The sequence below is a fragment of the Myxocyprinus asiaticus genome, chromosome 28 (genome assembly GCF_019703515.2).
Source record: "Myxocyprinus asiaticus isolate MX2 ecotype Aquarium Trade chromosome 28, UBuf_Myxa_2, whole genome shotgun sequence".
Taxonomy (NCBI): domain Eukaryota; kingdom Metazoa; phylum Chordata; class Actinopteri; order Cypriniformes; family Catostomidae; genus Myxocyprinus; species Myxocyprinus asiaticus.
The window spans coordinates 11,704,600-11,729,103 of record NC_059371.1 but is presented as its reverse complement, the minus strand read 5'-3'; the positions used below and the strand labels follow the sequence as shown (position 1 = coordinate 11,729,103).

General features: G+C 41.8%; 1 protein-coding gene across 1 annotated transcript in view; it reads left to right on the top strand.

The window, feature by feature from the left end:
* The window catches only part of LOC127419247 (sterile alpha motif domain-containing protein 10-like), a 128,196-nt gene that overhangs the window by 36,460 nt on the left and 67,232 nt on the right, over positions 1-24,504 (top strand). The window contains exon 2 of the mRNA XM_051660509.1: positions 9,429-9,607. Within this exon, the coding sequence (XP_051516469.1) occupies positions 9,429-9,607 (179 nt within the window). The remainder of the gene's footprint in view (positions 1-9,428; positions 9,608-24,504) is intronic.

Here is a 24,504-nt window from a genome sequence, read left to right as displayed (position 1 = left end):
GGCTTTCCCTTGAGCAACGATGCGAGTGGTGCTGCAATGATGCTGTAATTCCTGATGAAATGGTGATAGTTGAAGCCAAGAAACCACTGTAGTTCCTTGATTTTTGAAGGTCAAGGCCATTCGGTGACTGTTGTTATCTTAGAGACATCCATTTCTACACCTTGATGGCTGATATTGTAGCCTAGGAAAGTGGTATGGAACTCACATTTTTCTGCCTTGACAAATAGTTGGTGTTCCTGGAGACGTGATAGAACTGTCTTGACCTGCTGGATATGTTGTTCCATGTCTTGTGAGTAGATGAGGATGTCGTCAATGTTAGCCACCACACAATGATTCAGTAAGTCTCTGAATATCTCGTTGATAAAAGACTGGAAAACCGAAGGGGCATTAGCAATTCTATATGGCATGACCAAATATTCATAGTGCCCCCTGGTGGTGATGAAAGCAGTTTTCCACTCATCCCCTTCTTGGATCCTGACAAGGTTATAAGCACTTCTCAGATTAAGTTTGGTATAGATCTTTGCCTCACGGAGTTGTTCAAGGGCTGAGGGGATAAGCGGTAATGGGTAACAGTACTTTATGGTGACAGAGTACAGGCCTCGATAGTCGATACAGGGATGTAGACCTCCATCCTTCTCTACAAAAAAGAACCCTGCAGCAGCTGGGGAGATAGAGGAACGGATATAACCGGAGCCAAGGGCTTCCTCAATGTAATTCTCCATGGCGAGGGTCTCGGGACGTGACAATGCATATGCCTTGCTTCTCGGTGGGGCTGTATTGGACAGAAGTTCAGTGGCGCAGTCTCATGGACGATGAGGAGGAAGCTAAACACCTCACTGAACTCTGCATACTCCTTGGGGATCGTGGGCTCCTTCTGTGATTCAGGGCTTTCAATACTGGTGATAAGAAAAGGCATAGAAACAGAAACATGGAGACAATGTTTGTGACCATTGCGTGAGCTCACCTTGGTTCCAAGATATGGATGGGTCATGGATGGCCAGCCAGGGATGACCCAGGATAAGAGCATGCTTGGGTGAGTTGATGACATATAGTGAGATTTCTTTTCCTACATGAAAAAAAATCCAACCTTGATGGTTATCGGAACAGTCTGTTGGGTTATGCCAGTACCAATAGGAGTGTTGTCAACATTGGTGATATTAATCATTGGGGAGCATTGAATGGTGGGTATGTGGAGTTCTTGTACAATCTGATCAATCCTAATTAATGAGATTTACAGCAGCACCAGAATCCACTAAAGCTGTAAAACACTTTACATGATCACCAATGGAGACCTCTACAGGTAACAGAAAATTATGTTAAACGTGTGATAGTGTTCATTGTACTCACATTTTGCCTCGACTCAGGAGAACTTGATTTCTTGTATGGGCATGCAGCATTGAGATGACCTGGTGAGCCACAATAAAAGCAAAGGTTTTTGTTGCGTCGACGTCGGTGTTCCTCCATGGAAATGCGAGCATAAGCAACTTGCATGGGTTCGGGTGATACAGTGGATGCCTGGGCCTGTACTGATACTGTAGAATTTGAGGCGAAGTGAAACTGAGGCCGAAGCATTTTGTAGCAGGTTATCTATCTTGATGGCCATGGTTATATATTCAGAAAGAGTAGTATCTTCACCCTTACAGGTCAGCTCCGTCCTGAGTTTTAGGTTAAGCCCCTCATGGAAAACAGACTTCAGAGCGACATCATTCCATCCACTTCACCGCTAGTGTCCTGAACAGAACTGCATATTCCGCTGCTGATCGATGAGCCTTGCGTAGATGAAGTAGCTGAACAGAGACTGGATATTCGAAGACTTCATGGATTTGTTGAACGAAGTAATCAAATGAAACCTGGATTTTAGGATCTTTATCCCAAACAGCGGCCACCCAATCGAGAGCTTTGCCGGTAAGCAGTGACATCATAAAAGCACATTTTCTGGTGTCTTGATCAAATGATTCAGGTTGATTTGAGAAATATACTTTGCATTGTCATAAAAAAAAAAACCTGCATTTTTCAGCAGAACTATCAAACTTATCAGGTAGAGCAAAGCTTACTGGTTTAGCATGGGGAGCTGGCAGTGAGGGAATGTATTGTGTCAAACATTCGTTGGCAGCTCGTAGGTTGTTCACCTGGTCTTGGTAACCCCTTAATACCTCGCACTGGTGCACGAATACGGCCTGGAGCTGTGAAACTTCCGCTGGATCCATGTTAGGCGAAGTATTCTGTAATGAACTGGCCATGGAGACGGTGTTAGGATCCATGTGCAGGAAGTTTATTATAATACACAAGCAAACAATCCAAATCAGCAGGCAAATAGAGGTAGTTGTTAAGCAGGTGGTATAATCCAATAAACCAAAAAGACAGTCCAATAAGGCAAACAAAACAAAGGGGTATCCAAAAGGCAGTAAATCCAGGAAAACAGGCAATGGTCATAACAAGAGAACAATCAGCAATGGAAAACCACTTGGTAAGACAGGGTAAACTGGCAATACTTCGCAATGAACAATGGAACAGCATGGTATTTATATAGTTCAAAACAGGAAGTCACCAAAGAAGAAATGGTACAGAGTTATTATTCGGGAGAGGGTTCCCTCTGGTGGTTGGTAGGAGGGGTAACAACTTCGGATGTTACAGTAATCAAATTACAAGTCCTTAAGATTTGTAATTTGATTACATAATCCAGATTATTTGTAATCCGTTACTACCCAGCACTGTATATGCTGTATATACAGTACAGTGCAAAAGTTTTAGGCACTTGTGAAAAATGTTGCATAGAGAGTATTTCTTCAAAAATATTGCAATAAATAGTTTTCATTGATCAATTAATGTCATACAAAGTCCAGTAACCATAAAAAAGCTAAATCAATATTTGGTTTGACCACCTTTGCATTCAAAATAGCACCAATTCTCCTACATACACCTGGACACAGTTTTTCTTGTTTTTTGGCAGATAGGATGTTCCAAGCTTCTTGGACAATATGCCACATCTATTTAGGCTGTCTCAATTACTTCTGTCACTTCATGTAATCCCAGACTGACTCGAAGTTCAGTGGTGGGCAGTGTGGGGGCCATGCCATCTGTTGCAGGGCTCCTTGTTCTTCTTTTTTATTCTAATCTATTTGCAAAAGGAATGTTTGTCTAAAATTTATATTTCCCATTGACACACTAAAACTGAAGAAATAAATAACCATTTTAAGACTTATTTTGTGAAACATATTATGTGCCTAAGACCTTTGCACAGTACTGTATATACTTACATTTACATTTTACATTTACATTTATTCATTTGGCAGATGCTTTTATCCAAAGCGACTTACAAAAGAGGAATACATTATAAGCGAATCATCTTAAGGAGACAGTGGTACGAAAAGTGCTGTATTACAAAGTTTCACTAGCATCAGAATAGTAGTATTCAAGACAGATAAAAAAAAACAAAATTATTTAGTGACTGGTTAAGTGCTCATGGAAAAGATGTGTTTTTAGCCATTTTTTAATGACAGAAAGTGAGTCAACTTCACGGATGGAGTTGGGAAGGTCATTCCACCAACATGGTATGATGAAACCGAAAGAAAAGTGTTTTGGTGCCTCTTTGTGTTGGTACAACAAGGCACCGTTCCTTAGCCGACCGCAGGCTTCTGGTGGGAACGTAGCTCTGCAGAAATGATTTTAGGTATGCTGGAGCAGACCCAGTGACTGTTCTGTATGCCAACATCAGAGCCTTGAATTTGATACGTGCATCAACCGGCAGCCAGTGAAGAGAGACAAGGAGTGGTGTAACATGCGCTCTCTTTGGTTCATTAAAGACCAGACGTGCTGCTGCATTCTGGATCATTTGCAGGGGTCTAATTGCACATGCAGGGAGGCCTGCAATGAGAGTATTACAGTAGTCCAGTGTAGTTATAACAAGTGACTGAACAAGAAGTTGTGTGGCATGTTCAAAGAGGAAGGGTCTTATCTTCCTGATATTGTAGAGTGTAAATCTACATGATCGTGCTGTCTTTGAGATGTGGTCTGTGAAATTTAGTTGGTTTTCGATAGTTATCCTAGATTTCTGACCGTTTTGGAAGGCGTTACTGTAGTTGAACCCGGCTGCACGGTGATGTTGTGTTCAACAGCAGGGTTGGCTGGAAAGACAAGGAGTTCAGTCTTGGCTGGGTTAAGTTGCAGGTGGTGTTCCTTCTTCCAGGCAGAGATGTCTGCCAAACAGGCAGAGATTCGAGCAGTCACCATTGTGTTGTTGGGCTGGAAAAACAAGTAGAGCTGTGTGTCATCAGTGTGGCAGTGGTAAGAGAAACCATGTGCCTGAATAATGGGTCCCAGTGATGCTGTGTATATAGGGAAGATAAGTGGCCCAAGCACTGAGCCCTGAGGTACCCCAGTAAGTAGCTGATGTAACTTGGACACCTCACCTCTCCAGGCTACCTTGAAGGACCTACCTGAGAGATAGGAATTAAACCAGTCAAGCACAGTTCCTGTGATGCCCAGAGTAGAGAGGGTGGAGAGTAGGATCTGATGGTTGACTATGTCAAAGGCTGCAGAACGGTCCAATAAAATCAGGACGGAAGATCTGGATCCAGCTTTCACCTTTCTCAGCAACTCAGTGACAGACAGCAGGGCAGTCTCAGTGGAGTGTCCACTTTTGAAACCTGACTGATTGTCATCCAGCAGCTTTTTCTGTGAGAGATAGGAGAAATCTGATTGAAAACTGCCCTTTCAAGTGTTTTCGCCATGAATGGGATGAGAGAGACTGGTCTGTAGTGTTCTACTTGTGTGGGGTTAAGTGCAGGTATTTTCAGGTATATCTAACTCGGGACTCATCATAATTGCATCCTTAATTTAGTCTTTTTTTTATTTATTTTTTTATCCCCAATTTGGAATGCCCAATTCCCAATTGGGCCTGTGGTGGTGTGGTTACTCACCTCAATCCGGGTGGCAGAGGACAAGTCTCAGTTGCCTCCGCTTCTGAGACAGTCAATCCATGCATCTTATCACGTGGCTCGTTGTGCATGACATCGCGGAGACTCCCAGCATGTGGAGGCTCATGCTACTCTCCGCGATCCACGCGCAACTTACCATGTGCCCCATTGAGAGCGAGAACCACTAATCGCGACCACAAGGAGGTTACCCCATGTGACTCTACCCTCTCTAGCAACCGGGCCAATTTGGTTGCTTAGGAGACCTGGCTGGAGTCACTCAGCACACCCTGGATTCGAACTCGCGACTCCAGGGGTGGTAGTCAATACTCGCTGAGCTACCCAGGCCCCCCCTTAATTTAGTCTTGACGTGAATCATCTTGATGTAAATTAGGTCTTGCTTTGAAACACTTGCTTTGTACAGTGTAAGGGGGTTAAAGTGAAAGGAGAACACAGGGAAGCAGGTTTTCCAGGCTCAGGTAAGACTTTTAATAAGCCACTTCAGTGCTTTACAACTTCACAAACTCATCAGCTTCACAGGCACACAGTAACTTAAACCCATCAACTTCACAGGCATGTAGTAACTTAAACACATTAGCTTCACAAACATAACAGAATAAATGTAACAGCTTCAGGAGCACCGTGGCCTTCCTTGTGCCAGACTCTCTCTCTCTTCTGCTGGTGGCGTGGCTGCTTATATGCCACTCTCCCCATGATCACTGGAATTAGAAACAGGTGTTAAACATAATCAGGTGCAAGCACCCTTACAGCTTCCTCTCTCTCCGGACAGACGCTTGACCACACCCACGCTGCCACAAACAGTAACAACAGAGTTCAAATATTAATGGTAATGGCTAGACCATCTTTAAACAGCTAAGATCATCAAACCAGTTTGTTTAATGATTGGATGGTTTAAGCTGTTTTTTTTCTCTCAGCATAATTGTGTACTAGAAATCTTTGTAAACATGAATGATAAAAATAAATTGATAAAAATGTTTTCTCATGGTTGGGCATTTTATGGCACCATGACAGGTTCAGAGTCCAAATCAGAATCAGAATGCGCTGTATTGCCAAGTATGCTTACACATACAAGGAATTTGTCTGGTGACAGAAGCTTCCAGTGCACAATCAATACAGCAACAAGACGGAGATAATAAAAAATAATAACAATAAAAAATAAAACATAAATAGAATAAAAATAAAACATTTATAAAAAATATAAGTATATATAGAAATACACAATAAGACAATATATATATATATATATATATATATATATATATATATATATATATATATATATATAGGTACAAATACAAATACAAATCTGTTATATACAGATGCAAGGGAATGTGTGGCAGAAGAGGTAGGGTATGTTGGATAAATATGAATATACTAACCTGTGTTTTGCACATAAATATTGCTCAATGGGTCAGTTTTAACTGTTCATGAGATGGATAGCCTGAGGGAAAAAACTGTTCCTGGGACTGATGGCTGTGGTGCTCAGTGCTCTGTAGCACCTGCCAGAAGGCAACAGTTCAAAAAGTTAGTGGGCTGGGTGAGTGGGGTCCAGAGTGATTTTTCCAGCCCTTTTCCTCACTCTGGAAGTGCACAGGTCTTGAAGGGAGGGCAGGGGGCAACCAATAATCCACTCAGCAGTCTGAACTCTCCTTTGAAGTCTTCTGATGTCCGATTTCGTAGATTAACCAAACCAGACAGTTATTGAAGTGCAGAGGACAGACTCAATGACTGCTGAGTAGAACTGTATCAGCAGCACCTGTGGCAGGTTGAACTTCCTCAGCTGGCGAAGGAAGTACAACCTCTGCTGGGCCTTTTTCACAATCAGTCAATGTGGGTCTCCCACTTCAGGTCCTGTGAGATGGTAGTGCACAGGAACGTGAATGACTCCACTGCTGCCACAGTGCTGTTTAGAATGGTGAGCGGGGTCAATGTTGGGATGTTCCTCCTAAAGTCCTCTATTATCTCCACTGTTTTGAGTGTGTTCAGCTCCAGGTTGTTTTGACTGCACCAGTGAGCCAGCCATTCAACCTCCCTTCTGTGTACAGACTCAATGTCATCTTGGATGAGGTTGATGACAGTAGTTTCATCTGCAAACTTCAGGAGCTTGACAGAGGGGTCCTTGGCAGTGCAGTGATTGGTATACAGGGAGAAGAGTAGTGGGGAGAGCACACATCCCTGGGGGGCACCAGTGCTGATCGTACATGTGCTGAAAGTGAATCTCCCCTGTCTCACTAGCTGCTGCCTGTCCATCAGAAAGCTGGTGATTCACTGACAGATAGATGTGGGAAAAGAATGTTGGTGTAATTTAGTCCAGAGAATAGTTGGGATGATGGTGTTGAAAGCCAAACTGAAGTCCACAAAAAGGATCCTTGCATATGTCCCTGGTCTGTCCAGATGTTGCAGGATATGATGCAATCCCATGTTGACTGCATCATCCACAGACCTGTTTGCTCGATAAGCAAATCGAAGGGGATCTAGAAAGGGTCCATTGATGTCCTTCAGGTGGGCCAACACCAGTCTCTCAAATGACTTCATGACCACAGATGTCAGAGCAACTGTTCTGTAGTCACTAATCCTGTGATTTGGGGTTTCTTTGGGACAGGAATGATGGTGGAATGTTTGAAGCAGCAGGGAACTTCACACTGCTCCAGTGACCTGTTGAAGATCTGTGTGAAGATGGGGGCCAGCTGGTCAGCACAGGATATTCGATAAGTGGGTGAAACACTGTCTGGACCCTGTGCTTTCCTTGTCTTTTGTTTCACGGAAGACACAGCACACTTCCTCTTCACAGATCTTAAGTGCAGATTGAGTTGCAGGAGGAGGGAGGAGGGGGGCTGCAGGAGGTGTTGATGTTTGTGTGAAGTGAAGGTCAGAGCAGGTGTGGGGTGTGAGACTGGGCTTTTCAAATCTACAGTAAAACACATTCAAGTCATCAGCCAGTTGTTGGTTCCCTACAGAGTTGGGGGATGGTGTCTTGAAGCTAGTAAAATCTTTCAGGCCTCTCCACACTGATGCAGGGTCGTTAGCTGAACATTTGTTTTTCAGCTTATCAAAGTAGCTTCTTTTAGCCACTCTGATTTCCTTATTCAGTGTGTTCCTGGCCTGATTGTACAAGATTTTATCCCCACTTCTGTAAGCATCCTCTTTGGCCTCACGAAGCTGCCTGAGTTTGGCTGTAACCCATGGTTTGTCATTGTTTTATGTTAAATAAGTACTAGTAGGAATGCACATATCCTGACACAAATTGATATATGATGTCACAGTATCTGTGAGCTTGTCCAGTTTGGTGTCTGCAGCGTCAAATACACTCCAATCAGTGCAGTCAAAGCAGGCTTGTAGTTTCAGCTCTGCCTCATTAGTCCGTCGCTTTACAGTCTTTACTACAGGTTTATCTGATTTTAGTTTCTGCCTGTATGTTGGAAGAAGATGAACCAGACAGTGATCAGAGAGTCCCAAAGCTGCTCTAGGGACAGAGTGAATTACATCCTTTATTGTTGTGTAGCAGTGATCCAGTGTATTTCTGTCTCTGGTGGGGCATGTAATGTGCTGTCTGTATTTTGGCAGTTCACGGGTGAGGTTGAGTTTGTTAAAATCACAGAGAATAATAATAAGTGAGTCCGGGTATTGTTGCTCCGTGTCTGTGATCTGATCAGCCAGCTGTTGCAGCGCTGCATTCACACACGCGTGTGGTGGAATATAAACACTCACCAGAAAAAACGAGAAAAACTCCCACAGTGAGTAGAAAGGCTTACAGTTGATAAAGAGCACTTCCAAATTAGGACAGTACATTTCTTTAACATTGTTACATCCGTACACCAACTTTCATTGATGTAAAAGCATGTTCTCTCGTTTTCTCCGTTAACTCTGCAATGCGATCCGCTCTGAACAGCTGAAAGCCCAGTAGATGTAATGCGCTGTCCGGAATGGCTTCACTCAGCCAGATTTCTGTGAAGAACAAGGCAGCAGAGTTTGAAAAGTCTTTGTTTGTACGGGTGAGGAGATGTAGTTCGTCTGTTTTGTTAGGGAGAGAGTTGAGATTAGCTAGATGAATGCTCGAAAACCGCACTGTCAGAGCTTGACCAGCATGCCAGCTCGCTTCCCTCGCCTGTGTCTCATGGTGCGCTTAAACAACACAGCTGCGCCTCCGACTAAAATGTCCAGCAAAATGTCCGAATCGTCCAAAACTGGGAAAAGATTGACTGGTATGTGCTGCAGAATGTTCAGCAGTTCGCCCCTGGTAAAACTGATTTGAAAAAAATAACTAAACACAGGACAAACAAACAAAACCATCAAAAGAATTGGAGAGCTCCACACCGAGGCTGCCATCTGCGACGCCATCTTTTAGAATCTGATTAACACAATGTAATGACACGATTTAGAATTTATGAATATTCTTGATGATTTTGATGTAATGATGACAATATTCCTTTGTAATAAATGCTGCGATCTATTACAGTCTTAAACATGTCTCTTTATTATCTGTGTTGTCCACAGCTGCATCCAGTTTCAGCTACTGTCGGGCTGCACTGGAGCACACGGTCTCAGCAGAAGAGTTAAACTATCAGCTGCCACGGATGGCTGGGGGAAACCTTACCTGGCATGAGGGCCGAGGACAGAGGGTGACAAGGAGGACCGTCAAACTGCTACAGCAGCCTGGCACAGAGGGAATACAGGTACATGACCAGAGCCACACTTATGAACTATACAACAATGAACAATACTCTTACATTTTTAATTACATACATTACAACAATACATAGGAATCTCAGTGCATAAAACAGTCTTGTTGTAAAGGCCTGTTAGCACTGAAAAACATTTATGAAAATAGTTCTGCTGCTGAAATTGGTCTGTTATTACTGAAATTCGCTCCACTGCCCCCAGTAGCTGAAGCTGGAAGTGTTTTTGAGTTAAAACAAACGTCTAAAGACATGTTGGAGAAAGAATCGCCATTGGCTAGTAAATTTTAGTTTTTACTCACCAGACTTTTGACTACATGTAAGCTTAATGCAACTGAAAACTGAAAAAGATATTAAATTAACCAAGAAGGTGTATCTTCACATATATACAACGTATGTACTGTATAGTATTCATATATATGACTTCACACAATATAGTATGCAGGATTGTACATTTATTTTGTATTTCACTTTTCATAATTGTAATCACATTTTAGCTTTTTTCTAAATTTACAAATTTCACATTCTTTCAATTCATATGATGTCATGAAATTGCATTTTTAATAATGATAAAAGCTGTTGCCTCTATTTGAAATTTCATACACATTTTTGGTTGTACTTTATTTTAAGTATGTGCACTTACCCAAGAAAGTACTAAGTAATATTAGGTAACTACATGTACTGTACTTAATATGGGTTAAATTTAGGGTTGGGGTTAGGTTTAGGGTTAGTACCTAATAATTACCATAGTTGTTGTAATTATATAGTATGTAAATGTAGAACAGTACTGTAAAATAAAGTGCTACCACATTTTTTAACAAAATAAATACAAGGTTGGAACCTAGCAATTAACATAGAATTACACAAATAACAATTAGGCTATAATTTTATAATTACAATTTATAATTACATTATAAAAATTATAATTTAAGTGCTACTATATCAAAAAAACAATGAAAAAAAAAAAAAAAATGGCCAAACCCCTGCATAGATGCAGCATGAGCCTATTTGTTAAATTCTTTAATATTTAGTGTTTTCTGCAGTTAAAATATTTCATAATGTATGATTGTGCCTTTAAATATTTATGTATTTACACATTGTTTTGTATGAACTTGTGTGATTTACATTGAGTTTACATTGACATGAATAACAAGCACTAAATTGATACTGTCTCTTTAAGAGAACAGCTCCGCAAGCATTTACGGTTGAATGAGCGCAGCGCACATTAACGAGAGAGAAGTTGCAGTTGTTTATACCTCATCCAAGCAATGTGTTATTAGAATTAATATTTATTTTTACCTTTTTGATCACCAACTGACTGTAGATAACCGAAGGGATATTAAAAGAAATATGAAATGAAAATGGTTTGCGTGGATCTTGTCTTTGGTCATAAAATACACGGAACGAGCCAAAAGAAAATGTTTACGTGCATAATAAGTATCGACTTGCTTGTACAAATATTTATTTTCAACATTCAACAGGGCAGGCGCGTTACTGGTCTGTGTACAGACAGTCCGTGGAAGAGTGCAGAAAATAAGGTCAATATCCTTCAGAATGCATCCTCACGAGTCACAACACGCTGTAAAAGATGAGGCTGAATCCAGCTTCATAAACGGCATTTTCTTATTCAGTACATTTTAAAGATTTCGGTGCTTTGCCACTACACAACTCAATAACTGGTGAGTGAAATCTTAATATTTACTCCCCACTGAGTAATAACAGACATATTTTAGTCACATAGCATGACATTTAGTCACATATGCGAGTGAATTACTCACTATGTAGATGGCTGTAAAATGTCCACAGGATGGCACCAAAGCGAGTTTTTTCTAGTTGTAAATGATGTAATAAAGTCAACAATTTTTTTTAACCCTTCACCCTAACCCAAACCTCAACCCTAAACCTAACCATCAGTGGAGTAAAAATTTTGTTTTAGAGTGAAAATGTAACTTCTGAAACATGCTTACCATTGTTTTTGTGAATGTGATTACTTTCTGGTTTCCACAGGACCAGAACCTTTGTCTCAAAGAATGCTCATGCAACGTGCTATAAGTAGCGCCACAGTGAAAGGCGAACATGTTTGCATTGATGCAAAAACGTCTGTTGGGGATGGCGCTTGTCAGTAATTCGGCAGAATTTGGTCGATTTTAGGGTACAAGGACAATCGAAAGCAGCATGTTGATTTACCATGTCATCGTTCATTCATCCCATTGTGTTTGGTTTATTTGTTTAAATTATTCCAAAGAAAAAAAGGTTTGTCTTTCATCAAAATGAAATAATTTTGAAATCAGCCTTGAAAACGACTTTCCTTACCCCTCCAACCACCCGACTCCAATCTGGTGTGTAACGCCCACTTTTCATGATCTAAAGAATTCATGATGATTAAAACTAAGCCCATGCGTTTTTTGTTTTGTTTTTTATCATTGAAAATCCTGTTTCACTCAATTGGGTTAAAATGGGTTGTCATGTTGACTTTAAGACTGTGTAACATTCCTCTTTACATACATCCTAATTAATTTATGTCCTCCTTTCCCAGCTCAAAAGGACATGTAGAGGTTTATTTGTTTAATTACAGCATTAACGTCATGATATTTCACATGTCCAGCTGCAACTTTAACATCTCTTCTGAGCTATCTTTCAATGTTAGCCAAGGAAGTTAGCCTTTTTTTCTCACTGCACACAGAAACTGTCTTATTCCACTTTCTTTGATAAGAAAAAAAAAACTACTCTTGATATCTGATATTATAGCTTCTCATTATCTGAGCCATTAAGCGTGAATCAGACTAAGCTTGAGCTAAAATGTCTCATAATGCATATGGGTATTCTATTAGCAGACACAAATGAGAGCCGTTTGTGAAATTAATTATTCCCTCTTTCGATGCATCAACCTTGAGAGTCGACATTATTTTCATAATAAAATATTTGCACCTTTTCAAGATGCCTTGAATTGTAACAACTAAATTTGATTAATGTGTTCTTTACGCTCTGTTATGTTGTGAATAATTGATTTGAAATGAGTGATTAAAAAAATACTCTTTTATAATGTGTCCTTTTAAAACAAAGGCGTAGTAGAGTGGCTGACGATAGTGTGATTTATTTATTTTTATGTTAAATATCTTAGTTCTGGATAACAGTTAACAGTGATAAAATGGTTTTGTGGTGTTTTGAGAATCACTTTATATAGAACGGATTTTATGCGTCAATTCTTATCTGAGGATTGGCTCAGATGGGCTCAGTATTGCATGAGAGCTCTCTCTCTCTCTCTCTCTGTGTGTGTGTGTGTGTGTGTGTGTGTGTGTGTGTGTGTGTGTGTGTGTGTGAATAAAAGAAGGTCACTCGCACGTAAGTAACCACGCACACACACACACGCGCGCGCGCACACAGACAAATAATAAACTGTCAAAATTTAAGGTTACGACAACCAGAATGAAGGGTAAAAAGGTGAATCTCACAAAACCTGTAAAGAACATATTTGTGTTATATTTCTCCCCAAAAGCAAAAGAAAAATATAAAATATTTATTTTATAAAATTATATTTTACTTAAGGAAAATTAAGTCAATTTGTAGGATAATTACAGTTTTTTTTTTTTCAATTGGATACACATTGTGACTGAAGCAATTCACCAATTCATCAATTTCTCTTGCTAATGTGCCAAAAACATATACCCATTCTGCAAAATGGTTACTTTTTCCTGCTCCCACACAATTCTCATGCATTCTGTTTGCAAAACTCTTCACACAACTTTCAGAAGTCCATCACAATTGTCATTATGAATACACCTGCTCCAAATCTAAAACCAAGGGAGTCAAACAAACAAAACTCAATGAGATAATGCGGCAAACACATCTCACCCGTGCAAACACAGTCAACCATAATGTAATACTTTACTGTCTCAGATACATAAGTCAAACAATTGCTCATTGAAACATCAAAAACATGGACCAACAAAGAGCATGAGGAGGTAGAGGAAGATAAAGATGCAGAAATACACTATATTGCCAAAAGTATTCGCTCACCCATCAAAATAATTGAATTCAGGTGTTCCAATCACTTCCATGGCCACAGCTGTATAAAATGAAGCACCTAGGCATGCAGACTGCTTCTACAAACATTTGTGAAAGAATGGGCCGCTCTCAGGAGCTCAGTGAATTCCAGCGTGGTACTGTGATAGGATGCCACCTGTGCAACAAGTCCAGTCATGAAATTTCCTTGCTACTAAATATAACCACAGTCAACTGTCAGTGGTATTATAACAAAGTGGAAGCGATTGGGAATGACAGCAACTCAGCCACGAAGTGGTAGTCCACGTAAAATGACAGAGCGGGGTCAGCGGATGCTGAGGCGCATAGTGCGCAGAGGTCGCCAACTTTCTGCAGAGTCAATCGCTACAGACCTCCAAAGTTCATGTGGCCTTCAGATTAGCTCAAGAATAGTGCGTAGAGAGCTTCATGGAATGGGTTTCCATGGCCGAGCAGCTGCATCCAAGCCATACATCACCAAGTGCAATGCAAAGCGTCAGATGCAGTGGTGTAAAGCACGCCACCACTGGACTCTAGAGCAGTAGAGACGCGTTCTCTGGAGTGACGAATCACGCTTCTCCATCTGGCAATCTGATGCACGAGTCTGGGTTTGGCGGTTGCCAGGAGAACAGTACTTGTCTGACTGCATTGTGCCAACTGTGAAGTTTGGTGGAGGGGGGATTATGGTGTGGGGTTGTTTTTCAGGAGCTGGGCTTGGCCCCTTAGTTCCAGTGAAAGGAACTCTGAATGCTTCAGCATACCAAGAGATTTTGGACAATTCCATGCTCCCAACTTTGTGGGAACAGTTTGGGGATGGCCCCTTCCTGTTCCAACATGACTGCACACCAGTGCACAAAGCAAGGTCCATAAAGACATGGATGAGCGAGTTTGGTGTGGAAGAACTTGACTGGCCTGCACAGAGTCCTGACCTCAACCCGACAGAGCACCTTTGGGATGAATTAGAGCGAAGACTGCGAGCCAGGCCTTCTCGTCCAACATCAGTGTCTGACCTCACAAATGCACTTCTGGAAGAATGGTCAAAAATTCCCATAAACACACTCCTAAACCTTGTGGAAAGCCTTCCCAGGAGAGTTGAAGCTGTTATAGCTGCAAAGGGTGGGCCGACGTCATATTAAACCCTATGGATTAAGAATGGGATGTCACTTAAGTTCATATGTGTCTAAAGGCAGATGAGCGAATACTTTTGGCAATATAGTGTATATCAAATGAGATACAGTAAGAGCTACTGTGAAAGATAGTGTCATCAACCATGGAATGAGCTTTAGGGAAGCTGGACAGAGAGTGCTGCCACATCTAAATTGTTATACTGTAGCTAGAATAAATAGGACATTTCGAACTGAGAACAGGTAAGTTGTTGGTTACAGATATTTCTTACAGTATTTTATATTTGCACAATACTTTGCTTTCCTATGTATGGGAAACCCAAACTTTTTACCTCTACAGAATTGAGAGAAGACCATCAAATATTGGAAAAAGAATCACCTGTTCACCCCAAATCAAGAAGCTCAAATTGTCAATATGGTGTTGGTAAATACTGTAATGATATCACTATTTTTTTGGCTACATTTTTACAGTACATGGCCATGTTTTTCTTTCAAAAGGTGACACTAAATACACTGAGAATTGAGTATGCAGTAAATACAGTACACTGAGAAATAAAATGTCTGTTTCTGAAGTGTCAGACAATGGTTTTGTGTTGTTGTTTTTGTAATCTGAATAAAATTTATTTTGAAGACAGTGTAATCTTTTGCAGCTCAACGTGTAAACTGATGCTTAGTGTGTGCAACATAAATGCTTTTGTGAGTGTGATTCTGACTGGATAATTTAGTTTTGACTGCTGTGGGTAAAGTTTTTCAGCAAATAGTGAGTTTTCCTTATGTGCGTAAGATTTTGGAAATGTGGTTTTATAATGGACTTTATTTTATGTAGTTTGAGGAAATGAGTCAATGATTATCCAATTGAAAAAAAAAACTGTAATATAGAAAAAACAAAATGTATTTTCCTAATTGTAAAGTATTTATGCATTATGGTAGTAGGTACTACCATAATGCTAAAGGCACACCTTAAGAAAATTTGCTTATTTCTGGTTCCAAAATATATCAGAATTCAAGAAATACATTTATTTGTATTGAATATTGATGGAGCAACATATTTTGTAAGAAAATAAATAAAAACAGAAGGTTGTTTTAAATATATAATTGTTTTTTTTTTTTTTTTTTTTTTTTAAATAAAAGGTTGATTGGGGGCCTTTTAACTCAAATACTATACACTTATAGGACAGTTATTTTTTTTATTTATTTTTTTTTAAATCACCTTGAATTTTCTTCTTGAAAAAGACAAATAAGTATTTCGTCTCAAAATAAATTGTATAATTTCCAGGATATTCATTAGCTAAATACATTTACAACATTAAAACATTTATTAAATAATTAATAAATTATCACATTTTCTCAAAATCATCCTTTAGATATTACATGCAATGACCTCATGGAACAGGGCAATTTTGCAGTGCAAAGTGTTTAACAGGTGTTTAGGAAAGTTCTGTGGTATTTTAAACAAATCTATTTAGTGTTTTGGGAGAAAATGAAATCAAAGGAACCTTTTACCCCAGGTAGCCTTTAGCCCCATTTTGCCCTATTTGTTTTACTGAATTTAATAAACTAATACAGTAATCGCAATTTGGGGAGAAAGTGCTTCATTGCTATGAAAATAATGTTACAAAGCCAAAATAGTCCTAAACATGGTTGTAAGGTTCCTAAAAATAAGGTAACTTAAAAAGGGTCCTTCCTTCATGAAAATATGAATATATATATATATATATATATATATATATATATATATATATATATATATACACACACAGTTGTGCTCAAAAGTTTGCATACCCTGGCAGAAATTGTGAAATTTTGGCATTGATTTTGAAAATATGACTGCAATTAGTGTCTGTGTATAAATAGTCAATGAGTCTGTTAGCTCTCACGTGGATGCATGTGGAGCAGAAAAGAACTGTCAAAAGACCTGCATACCAAGGTAATGGAACTTTATAAAGATGGAAAAGAATATAAAAAGATATCCAAAGCCTTGAAAATGCCAGTCAGTACTGTTCAATCACTTATTAAGAAGTGGAAAATTCGGTGATCTCTTGATACCAAGCCAAGGTCAGGTAGACCAAGAAAGATTTCAGCCTCAACTGCCAGAAGAATTGTTCAGGATACAAAGAAAAACCCACAGGTAACCTCAGGAGAAATACAGGCTGCTCTGGAAAAAGACAGTGTGGTTGTTGGAGGGGCAGTGGTGGCTCAGCAGTTAAGGCTCTGGGTTACTGATCAGAAGGTCAGGGGTTCAAGCCCCAGTACTGCCAAGATGCCACTGTTGGGCCCTTGAGCAAGGCTGTATCAGGGGTGCTGTATCATGGCTGACCTTGCACTCTGACCCCAGCTTAGCTGGGATATGTGAAAAAAAGAATTTCACTGTATATGTGCAATGTATATATGTGATAAATGAATCAAATTAATTAATTAAATTAATAATTGTTTCAAGGAGCACATTACAATGATACTTGAGCTGCATGGTTGAGTTGCCAGACAACACCTTGACATGCCTCACAGCTTCTGGCACACTGTAATTTGGAGTGACAAGACCAAAATAGAGCTTTATGGTCACAACCATAAGTGCTATGTTTGGAGAGGGGTCAACAAGGCCTATAGTGAAAAGAATACCATCCCCACTGTGAAGCATGGTGGTGGCTCACTGATGTTTTGGGGGTGTGTGAGCTCTAAAGGCACGGGGAATCTTGTGAAAATTGATGGCAAGATGAATGCAGCATGTTATCAGAAAATACTGGCAGACAATTTGCATTCTTCTGCACGAAAGCTGCGCATGGGATGCTCTTGGACTTTCCAGCACGACAATGACCCTAAGCACAAGGCCAAGTTGACCCTCCAGTGGTGACGCTACAGCAGAAAAAGGCGAAGGTTCTGGAGTGGCCATCACAGTCTCCTGACCTTAATATAATCGAGCCACTCTGGGGAGATCTCAAACATGCGGTTCATGCAAGATGACCAAAGACTTTGCATGACCTGGAGGCATTTTGCCAATACAAATGGGCAGTTATACCACCTGCAAGAATTTGGGGCCTCATAGACAACTATTACAAAAGACTACATGCTGTAATTGATGCTAATGGTGGCAATACACAGTATTAAGAACTAAGGGTATGCGGACTTTTGAACAGGGGTAATTAAATTTTTTTCTTTGTTGCCATGTTTTGTTTTATGATTGTGCCATTCTGTTATAACCTACAGTTGAATATGAATCCCATAAGAAATAAAAGAAATGTGTTTTGCCTGCTCGCTCATGTTTTCTTTAAAATGGTACATGTATTACCAATCCTCCAAGGGTATGCAAACTTTTGAGCACAACTGTGTATATATATATATATATATATATATATATATATATATATATATATATATATATATATACTGATCAGCCACAACATTAAAACCACTGAGAGGAGAAGTGAATAACATTTATTATCTCGTTACAATGGCACCTGTCAAGGGGCGGGATATATTCGGCAGCAAGTGAACAGTGAGTTCTTGAATTTCATGTGTTGGAAGCAGGAAAAGACGACTGGGTCAGAGCATCTCCAAAATGGCAAGTCCTGTGGGGTGTTCCTGGTATGCAGTGGTTAGTACCTATGAAAAGTGGTCCAAGGAAGGACAACCTGTGAATTGGCAACAGGGTCATGGGTACCCAAGGTGCCCTGCATGTGGGGAGCGAAGGCTAGCCCGTCTGGACCGATTCCACAGAAGAGCTACTATAGCACAAATTGCTGGAAAACTTCATGCTGGCCACAATAGAAAGGTGTCTGAACACACAGAGCATTGCAGATTGCTGCAGATGGGGCTGCGTAGCTGCAGACTGTTCAGAGTGCCCATACTGACCCCTGTCCACCATCGAAAGCACCTACAGTGGGCACGTGAGCATCAGAACTGGAACATGGAGCATGGATTTCTTTTAGATCATGTGGACAGCCAGGTGTGTGTGCATCATGGGGAAGAGATGGCAGCAGGATGCACTATGGGAAGAAGGCAGGCTGGCGGAGGCAGTGTGATGCTCTGGGCAATGTTCTGCTGGGAGTCCTTGGGTCCTGGCATTCATGTGGATGTTATTTTGACATGTACCACCTACCTAAAGATTGTTGCAGACCACGTACACCCCTTCATGGCAACATTATTCCATGATGGCAGTGGCCTCTTTCAGCAGGATAATGCACCCTGCCATACTGCAAAAATTGTTCAGGAATGGTTTGAGGAACATGACAAAGAGTTGAAGGTGTTGACTTGACCTCCAAATTCCCCAGATCTCAATCCGATTGAGCATCTATGGGATGTGCTGGACCAAAAAGTCCTATCCATGGAGGCCCCACCTCGCAACTTACAGTACTTGAAGGATCTGCTGCTAACATTCTTGGTACCAGATACATCAGGACACCTTCATAGGTCTTGTGGAGTCCTTGCCTCGACAGGTCAGAGCTGTTTTGGCAGCACGAGGGGGACCTACACAATATTAGGTAGGTGGATTTAATGTTGTGGCTGATCGGTGTAGGGCTTTACTGGTTGTTTAGATCAGTGTTACTATCAGAAATAATTAATAATTATTTCTGTAGTTATTAATCAATATTTAAATTAATTAATTGGATCTAACTCATTAAAACCTCATAATGTGCTACGTTTAGGAGCAAGTTTGGCTATTAGCAATAATTAATAATTATCAAATACAATTATTAATTATTAAAATCAATAGAACATTGATGAGAATCAATGTTAGCTTTTTTAATCCTTTAAATCAACAGTTATCAAAGATAATCGTTAATTGTTAACGTCGATGAAACATTAAAGTTAACACTAGCTTACTGATCATTCAAATTCAATCAAAGATAATTATCAATTATCAAAAATCAATAGAATATTAATAAGGATTAACATTGACGGGGCACCACCCTGAAATCAGGGACTAATAACCGAATATTAAAACAGTCTCAATGTTAGATTGTTTTCTTAGGAAAATCGACATCCGAAGAATATCGATTTTCGGGAAAAAAAACAATGAATGAAGGCTTGAATCCGAGCACTGACATCCCGTCAGCATGACACAGGCGTATGCAAAACAAACCAAAACACTTCTCTTTGTAATATAAACAATGTTTATTTATGCAGTAATATCAATTAATAATTAATACAATGCAGTCCATAAACTTCCGACTTACAACTACAAACTAAACAGTGATATGATTAGATATGGAAATAAAAATAATTCTATAACACATAAGGTGTGTGTGTGACAGTGTGTGTGTGTGTGTGTGTGTGTGTGTCAGTGTGGTTAGTGAGAGAGAGAGAGAGATGATTAAGTGACAGCCCGAAAGCTGATTTTGCGATAGCTGGAGATAAAGCAGCCATGTTCATCACTCAGAGATGCGGTTTTACGAGCGGGGCTCGTAAAAGTCCCTTGTTATTTGACTCTTTAATGGATGAACTCAGTTGCTGTCTCACCCGCGATGGCGAAAATGCACAACAGTCCAATTTGGTTGGACCACAATACAGCAAAACAAATTCGTGATAATTAATACCCTGAGTATTAATAATGAGCGGACATGGCGGTCCGTAAACTGTACAAGCAAAAACCTTGAAACACAAGAATAACACACTATAATATTCTATCTCTGCCCAGACGTAACCTCTTACTTGAATCGCATGAGGACACAGGTAGAATGTGTTTTCCTCCGTCCTTTAACTTTGACCCGGTTCCTTGAGGCTCGTGTGATGATGAGAGGTCGTTTCCTCGCGCTGTCGGCGGGCGGTACGGCTGTTGATTGTCGGCGGCCGGTACGGCTGTTGATTCTCGGCGGGCTGGCGGAGAACTCAGAAATGTCGACTTGATTGAAGATGGAAGAGAAATCTTTAATCTCTTCACTTCTGTAGGCCAACGGATGAAGATGCGAATTGCTCGGCGGTCTCCTTCGGATCCGTTAGAGTGTTCGGTTGAACACAGAGTAATCTCAACTCGTCCAGCGAGATGGAGATTGTATGGCTACAGTTTCAAGTCGGACATTACTTCCTTATGCCACGAGGCTGCACCGGAGAGCAGCAAAAAGCTACGTCCGTATTCGGTGAACTAAGTTCTGGAAGCAACTTTGGAAGCATTTCAGAATTATTTGAAGTCCTGATGATGTCATGTTTGAGGGACGTTCTGTTGTGTGCCTCATCCAATAGGAGTTGAGAGCTCGATCCTTTAGAGGGCAAGGCTTCATGGATCTGTAGTCTGTTTTGGACTCCCTTTGTTTGATTTTGGCGCGATTTTTATCAGTAAGATTTACGACTTAGAAGGTGGGGGCTTAAGTTATGTTTTTACGACTGTGTTAGGCCTGCCTTTGTCTTCTATCTGAATACATGAGGCCCAACATCGGTATATTTATATATTGATTTTGGGTTGAAATGTGACCCTGAAGTCTCTTCCTTTAAACGTGATTGTGTGGATGGGGGCGTCTGCGGGAGAGAGAGAGTGGTAAGGCTCGTCACCTGGGTTGTAATTATCTCTAACACCTGTCTCTTGTTGTAGTAATGATGGAGGGAGACTCAAAAGCTGCACCAGCTCCCCAGTGGAGGGAGAGAGAGAGAGAGAGCACAAACTTGACACTAACTGAGTGTTTCCATGAGTGTTTAAAAACTTTTCTTTTGTTATCTGATTGAGTGTTTGAATCTACGTGAACAGACTGTGTTCGGAACCTGAGGCAGAGCAATAAAAGTCTTGCCTGCACTGCTTCTTTGCCTCCTGACTCCTCCATTTCCCAAGAGAACAGAACTTGTTACACTGGTGCCGAAACCCAGGAACTTTGGAGGGCGACACCATCTTGGAATCTTCACCGCTGGGCGAAGTCATCAAATTCCTTGCCAGCATCCAGCAAACCCACCACCAAGCCCTCATAGTGTTACGCCTGGAGAAGGAACAGCGGTTCCAACTCTTGCTCCGGACCCAAGTGGATGACCGGCAAGTGTTCCAGAGCCTAATCGACAGAGAGGGGGCTGGTGATGCGACCCCCCCGGAACCCTCTTCCCCCGTGACCCTCATGAAGTTGGGGCCAGACGACGATCAAGAAGCCTACCTCGACCTGTTTGAAAAGACCGCTGAGGTATGGAAGTCGCTTGATGCTATTACTCTCCAGGGAGGCGCAGCTTGCAGCCCAACAACTTCCCGCTGACAGCCTCCTCAATTACTCCGACCTCAAGAAAATCATCCTGCAGCAGGTCGGTCGTAGTCCGGAGCAAAGTCACCAGCGGTTCCGATCCCTGAGGTTCAGGAGACACGGCTGCATGTTTGTCTTTGCCCAACAGCTCCGGGATGCTTACCAGAAATTGTTTCTGGCTGAGGGGACCAGTGGCGCCATGGACATCGTCAACCTAGTGGTACTGGAGCAGTTCATCGCTCAGCTTCCTCGTGGGATGGCCAAGTGGGTCCAGGGCCATCACCCGGCATCACTGGAAGAGGCCATCCAGCTGGTAGTCTCTAAAGCAGTCTCTTTTTCTCTCTTCTCTCTCTCTCTCCCCTAAACTAAGGGGTCCTTCCCCGTACTCCCACTTCTCCTGTCTCTCTCCGCTCTCCTTCCCAGGTTGGTGGGACCACCCCCACGAGTGAGGAAGGGAGGCCTGGGCCGGTCTGCTGGGGCTGCAGGGAAGCCGGGCACTTCCTGGATCAGTGCTCGGCAATGGAGGTGGCGATACTGGTCTGGATCCCTGACGCTCCGCAGGCCACCCCGATCAGGCAGGGGTGTATCATGTACCGGTAAGTCTAAATGGGGATACATACCATGCATTGTTGGATTCAGGCTGTTCTCAAACCTCCATTCAACAATGCTTGGTGCAAGACGGGCATTGGGCATGGATAAACAGGTAAGGGTATGACGTGTGCATGGGGATATTCATAGGTATCCAGTGGTTACCACTGAGATACTATTCAGGGGAAAAAAGTATAGAGTAGAGGCCACTGTTAATTCCCGCCTCACCCATCCACTGATTTTGGGAACAAATTGGCCTGGTTTTAAAAATCTATTAAGGGAAATATGTGTGGATGGGTCCTGTAGAATTTTGTCTCAGTGTGTGATGTGCGATGCTATGGCTGGAGAGGCGGTGCCAGTGCCGTCTACGTATGCTCCGCATCATGATGACATAGGGGAGGGAGTTCCCGTCCTCGGGGTTTCCCTGAGGAGGATTTCCCTCTAGAGCAGTCATGGGACGAGTCTCTCAAGCATGCGTTTGACCAAGTGAGAGTAATCATCAACTCCGGCCTGACGTCGCACTCACATACCCGTATTTTTCTATTATCAAAGATAGGTTGTGTCGAGTGACGCAAGACACTCAAACGAAAGAAAATACAACCCAAATGATAGTACCAGAGAACCATCGGGAACCCCTTTTCCAGGCGGCTCACCATAATCCAATGGCTGGCCATCTAGGGTACGAGAGAACACTTAACCGAATAATGGCCCTTTTTTTTTGGCCGGGCATTCACGGGGACGTTCACAAGTGGTGTGCGCCGTGCCATGAATATCAGTTGGTGAATCCACCAGCCACCCCAATAGCGCCATTGCACCATCTACCGCTAATCGAGGTCCCCTTCGAAAGAATTGGCATGGACCTCGTCGGGCCATTAGAACAGACTGCACGTGGGCATCACTTTGTATTAGTTCTGGTGGACTATGCAATGCGATATCCAGAAGCAGTGCCCCTGTGCAACATCTCAGCATGTAGAGTTGCGGAGGCATTCTTCAAAATAATTTCCCGAGTGGGGATTCCAAAAGAAATCCTCACTGATCAAGGCATTACCTTTATGTCACGAACACTACATGAACTATACGAATTGTTAGGTATTAAATCGATTCGCACCAGTGTTTACCACCCACAAACATATGGGTTGGTGAAATGATTTAATAAAACCTTAAAAAATATGATTCGCAAGTTCGTACATGAGGACGCTTGAAATTGGGATAAGTGGCTCGATCCCCTGTTATTTGCAGTACGAGAGTTTCCGCAAGCCTCTACAGGGTTTTCCCCGTTCAAGCTACTGTATGGGCATCAGGCGTGCGGTGTGCTCGACGTCATATGGGAAGCTTGGGAGGAAGGACCTTCAAACAGTAAAAATGAAATTCAATACGTTCTTGATCTTAGAGCAAAACTCCACACCTTGGGTCGATTAACACAGGAGAATTTGCTCTGAGCTCAGGAACGTCAAAGCCGGCTGTATAAGGAAAGCACTCGACTACAGGAATTCGCACCGGAAGATAAAGTGCTTGTATTACTGCCCACCTCAAGCTCTAAATTACTCGCCAAGTGGCAAGGGCCCTTTGAGGTCACACGGTGAGTCAGATATCTCGATTATGAGGTTAAGCGAATGGATAGGAGCGGGGCACGTCAAGTTTACCATCTCAACCTCCTAAAAGCATGAAGGGAAGCGGTCCTTGTGGCCCCAGCGATGGTAGTCCACGAGAGGGTGGAGCTCGGGCCAGAGGTGACTCTCAAAACAAATTCATTCACCCTGGTCCCTTGTGGAGACCACTTCTCACCGTCGAAGCTCACAGATGTGACCAAGTTACAAAATGAATTTACGGACGTGTTCTCGCCTCTCCCCGGCCGCACGAACCTCATAGAACACCATATCGAGACCACCCTGGGGGTGGTGAATCGTAGCCATCCCTATCGCCTTCCTGAATACAAAAAAAGGATGTTATGGAGGAATTAGAGGCTATGCTTGATATGGGCGTAATAGAAGAGTCACATAGCGATTGGGCCAGCCCG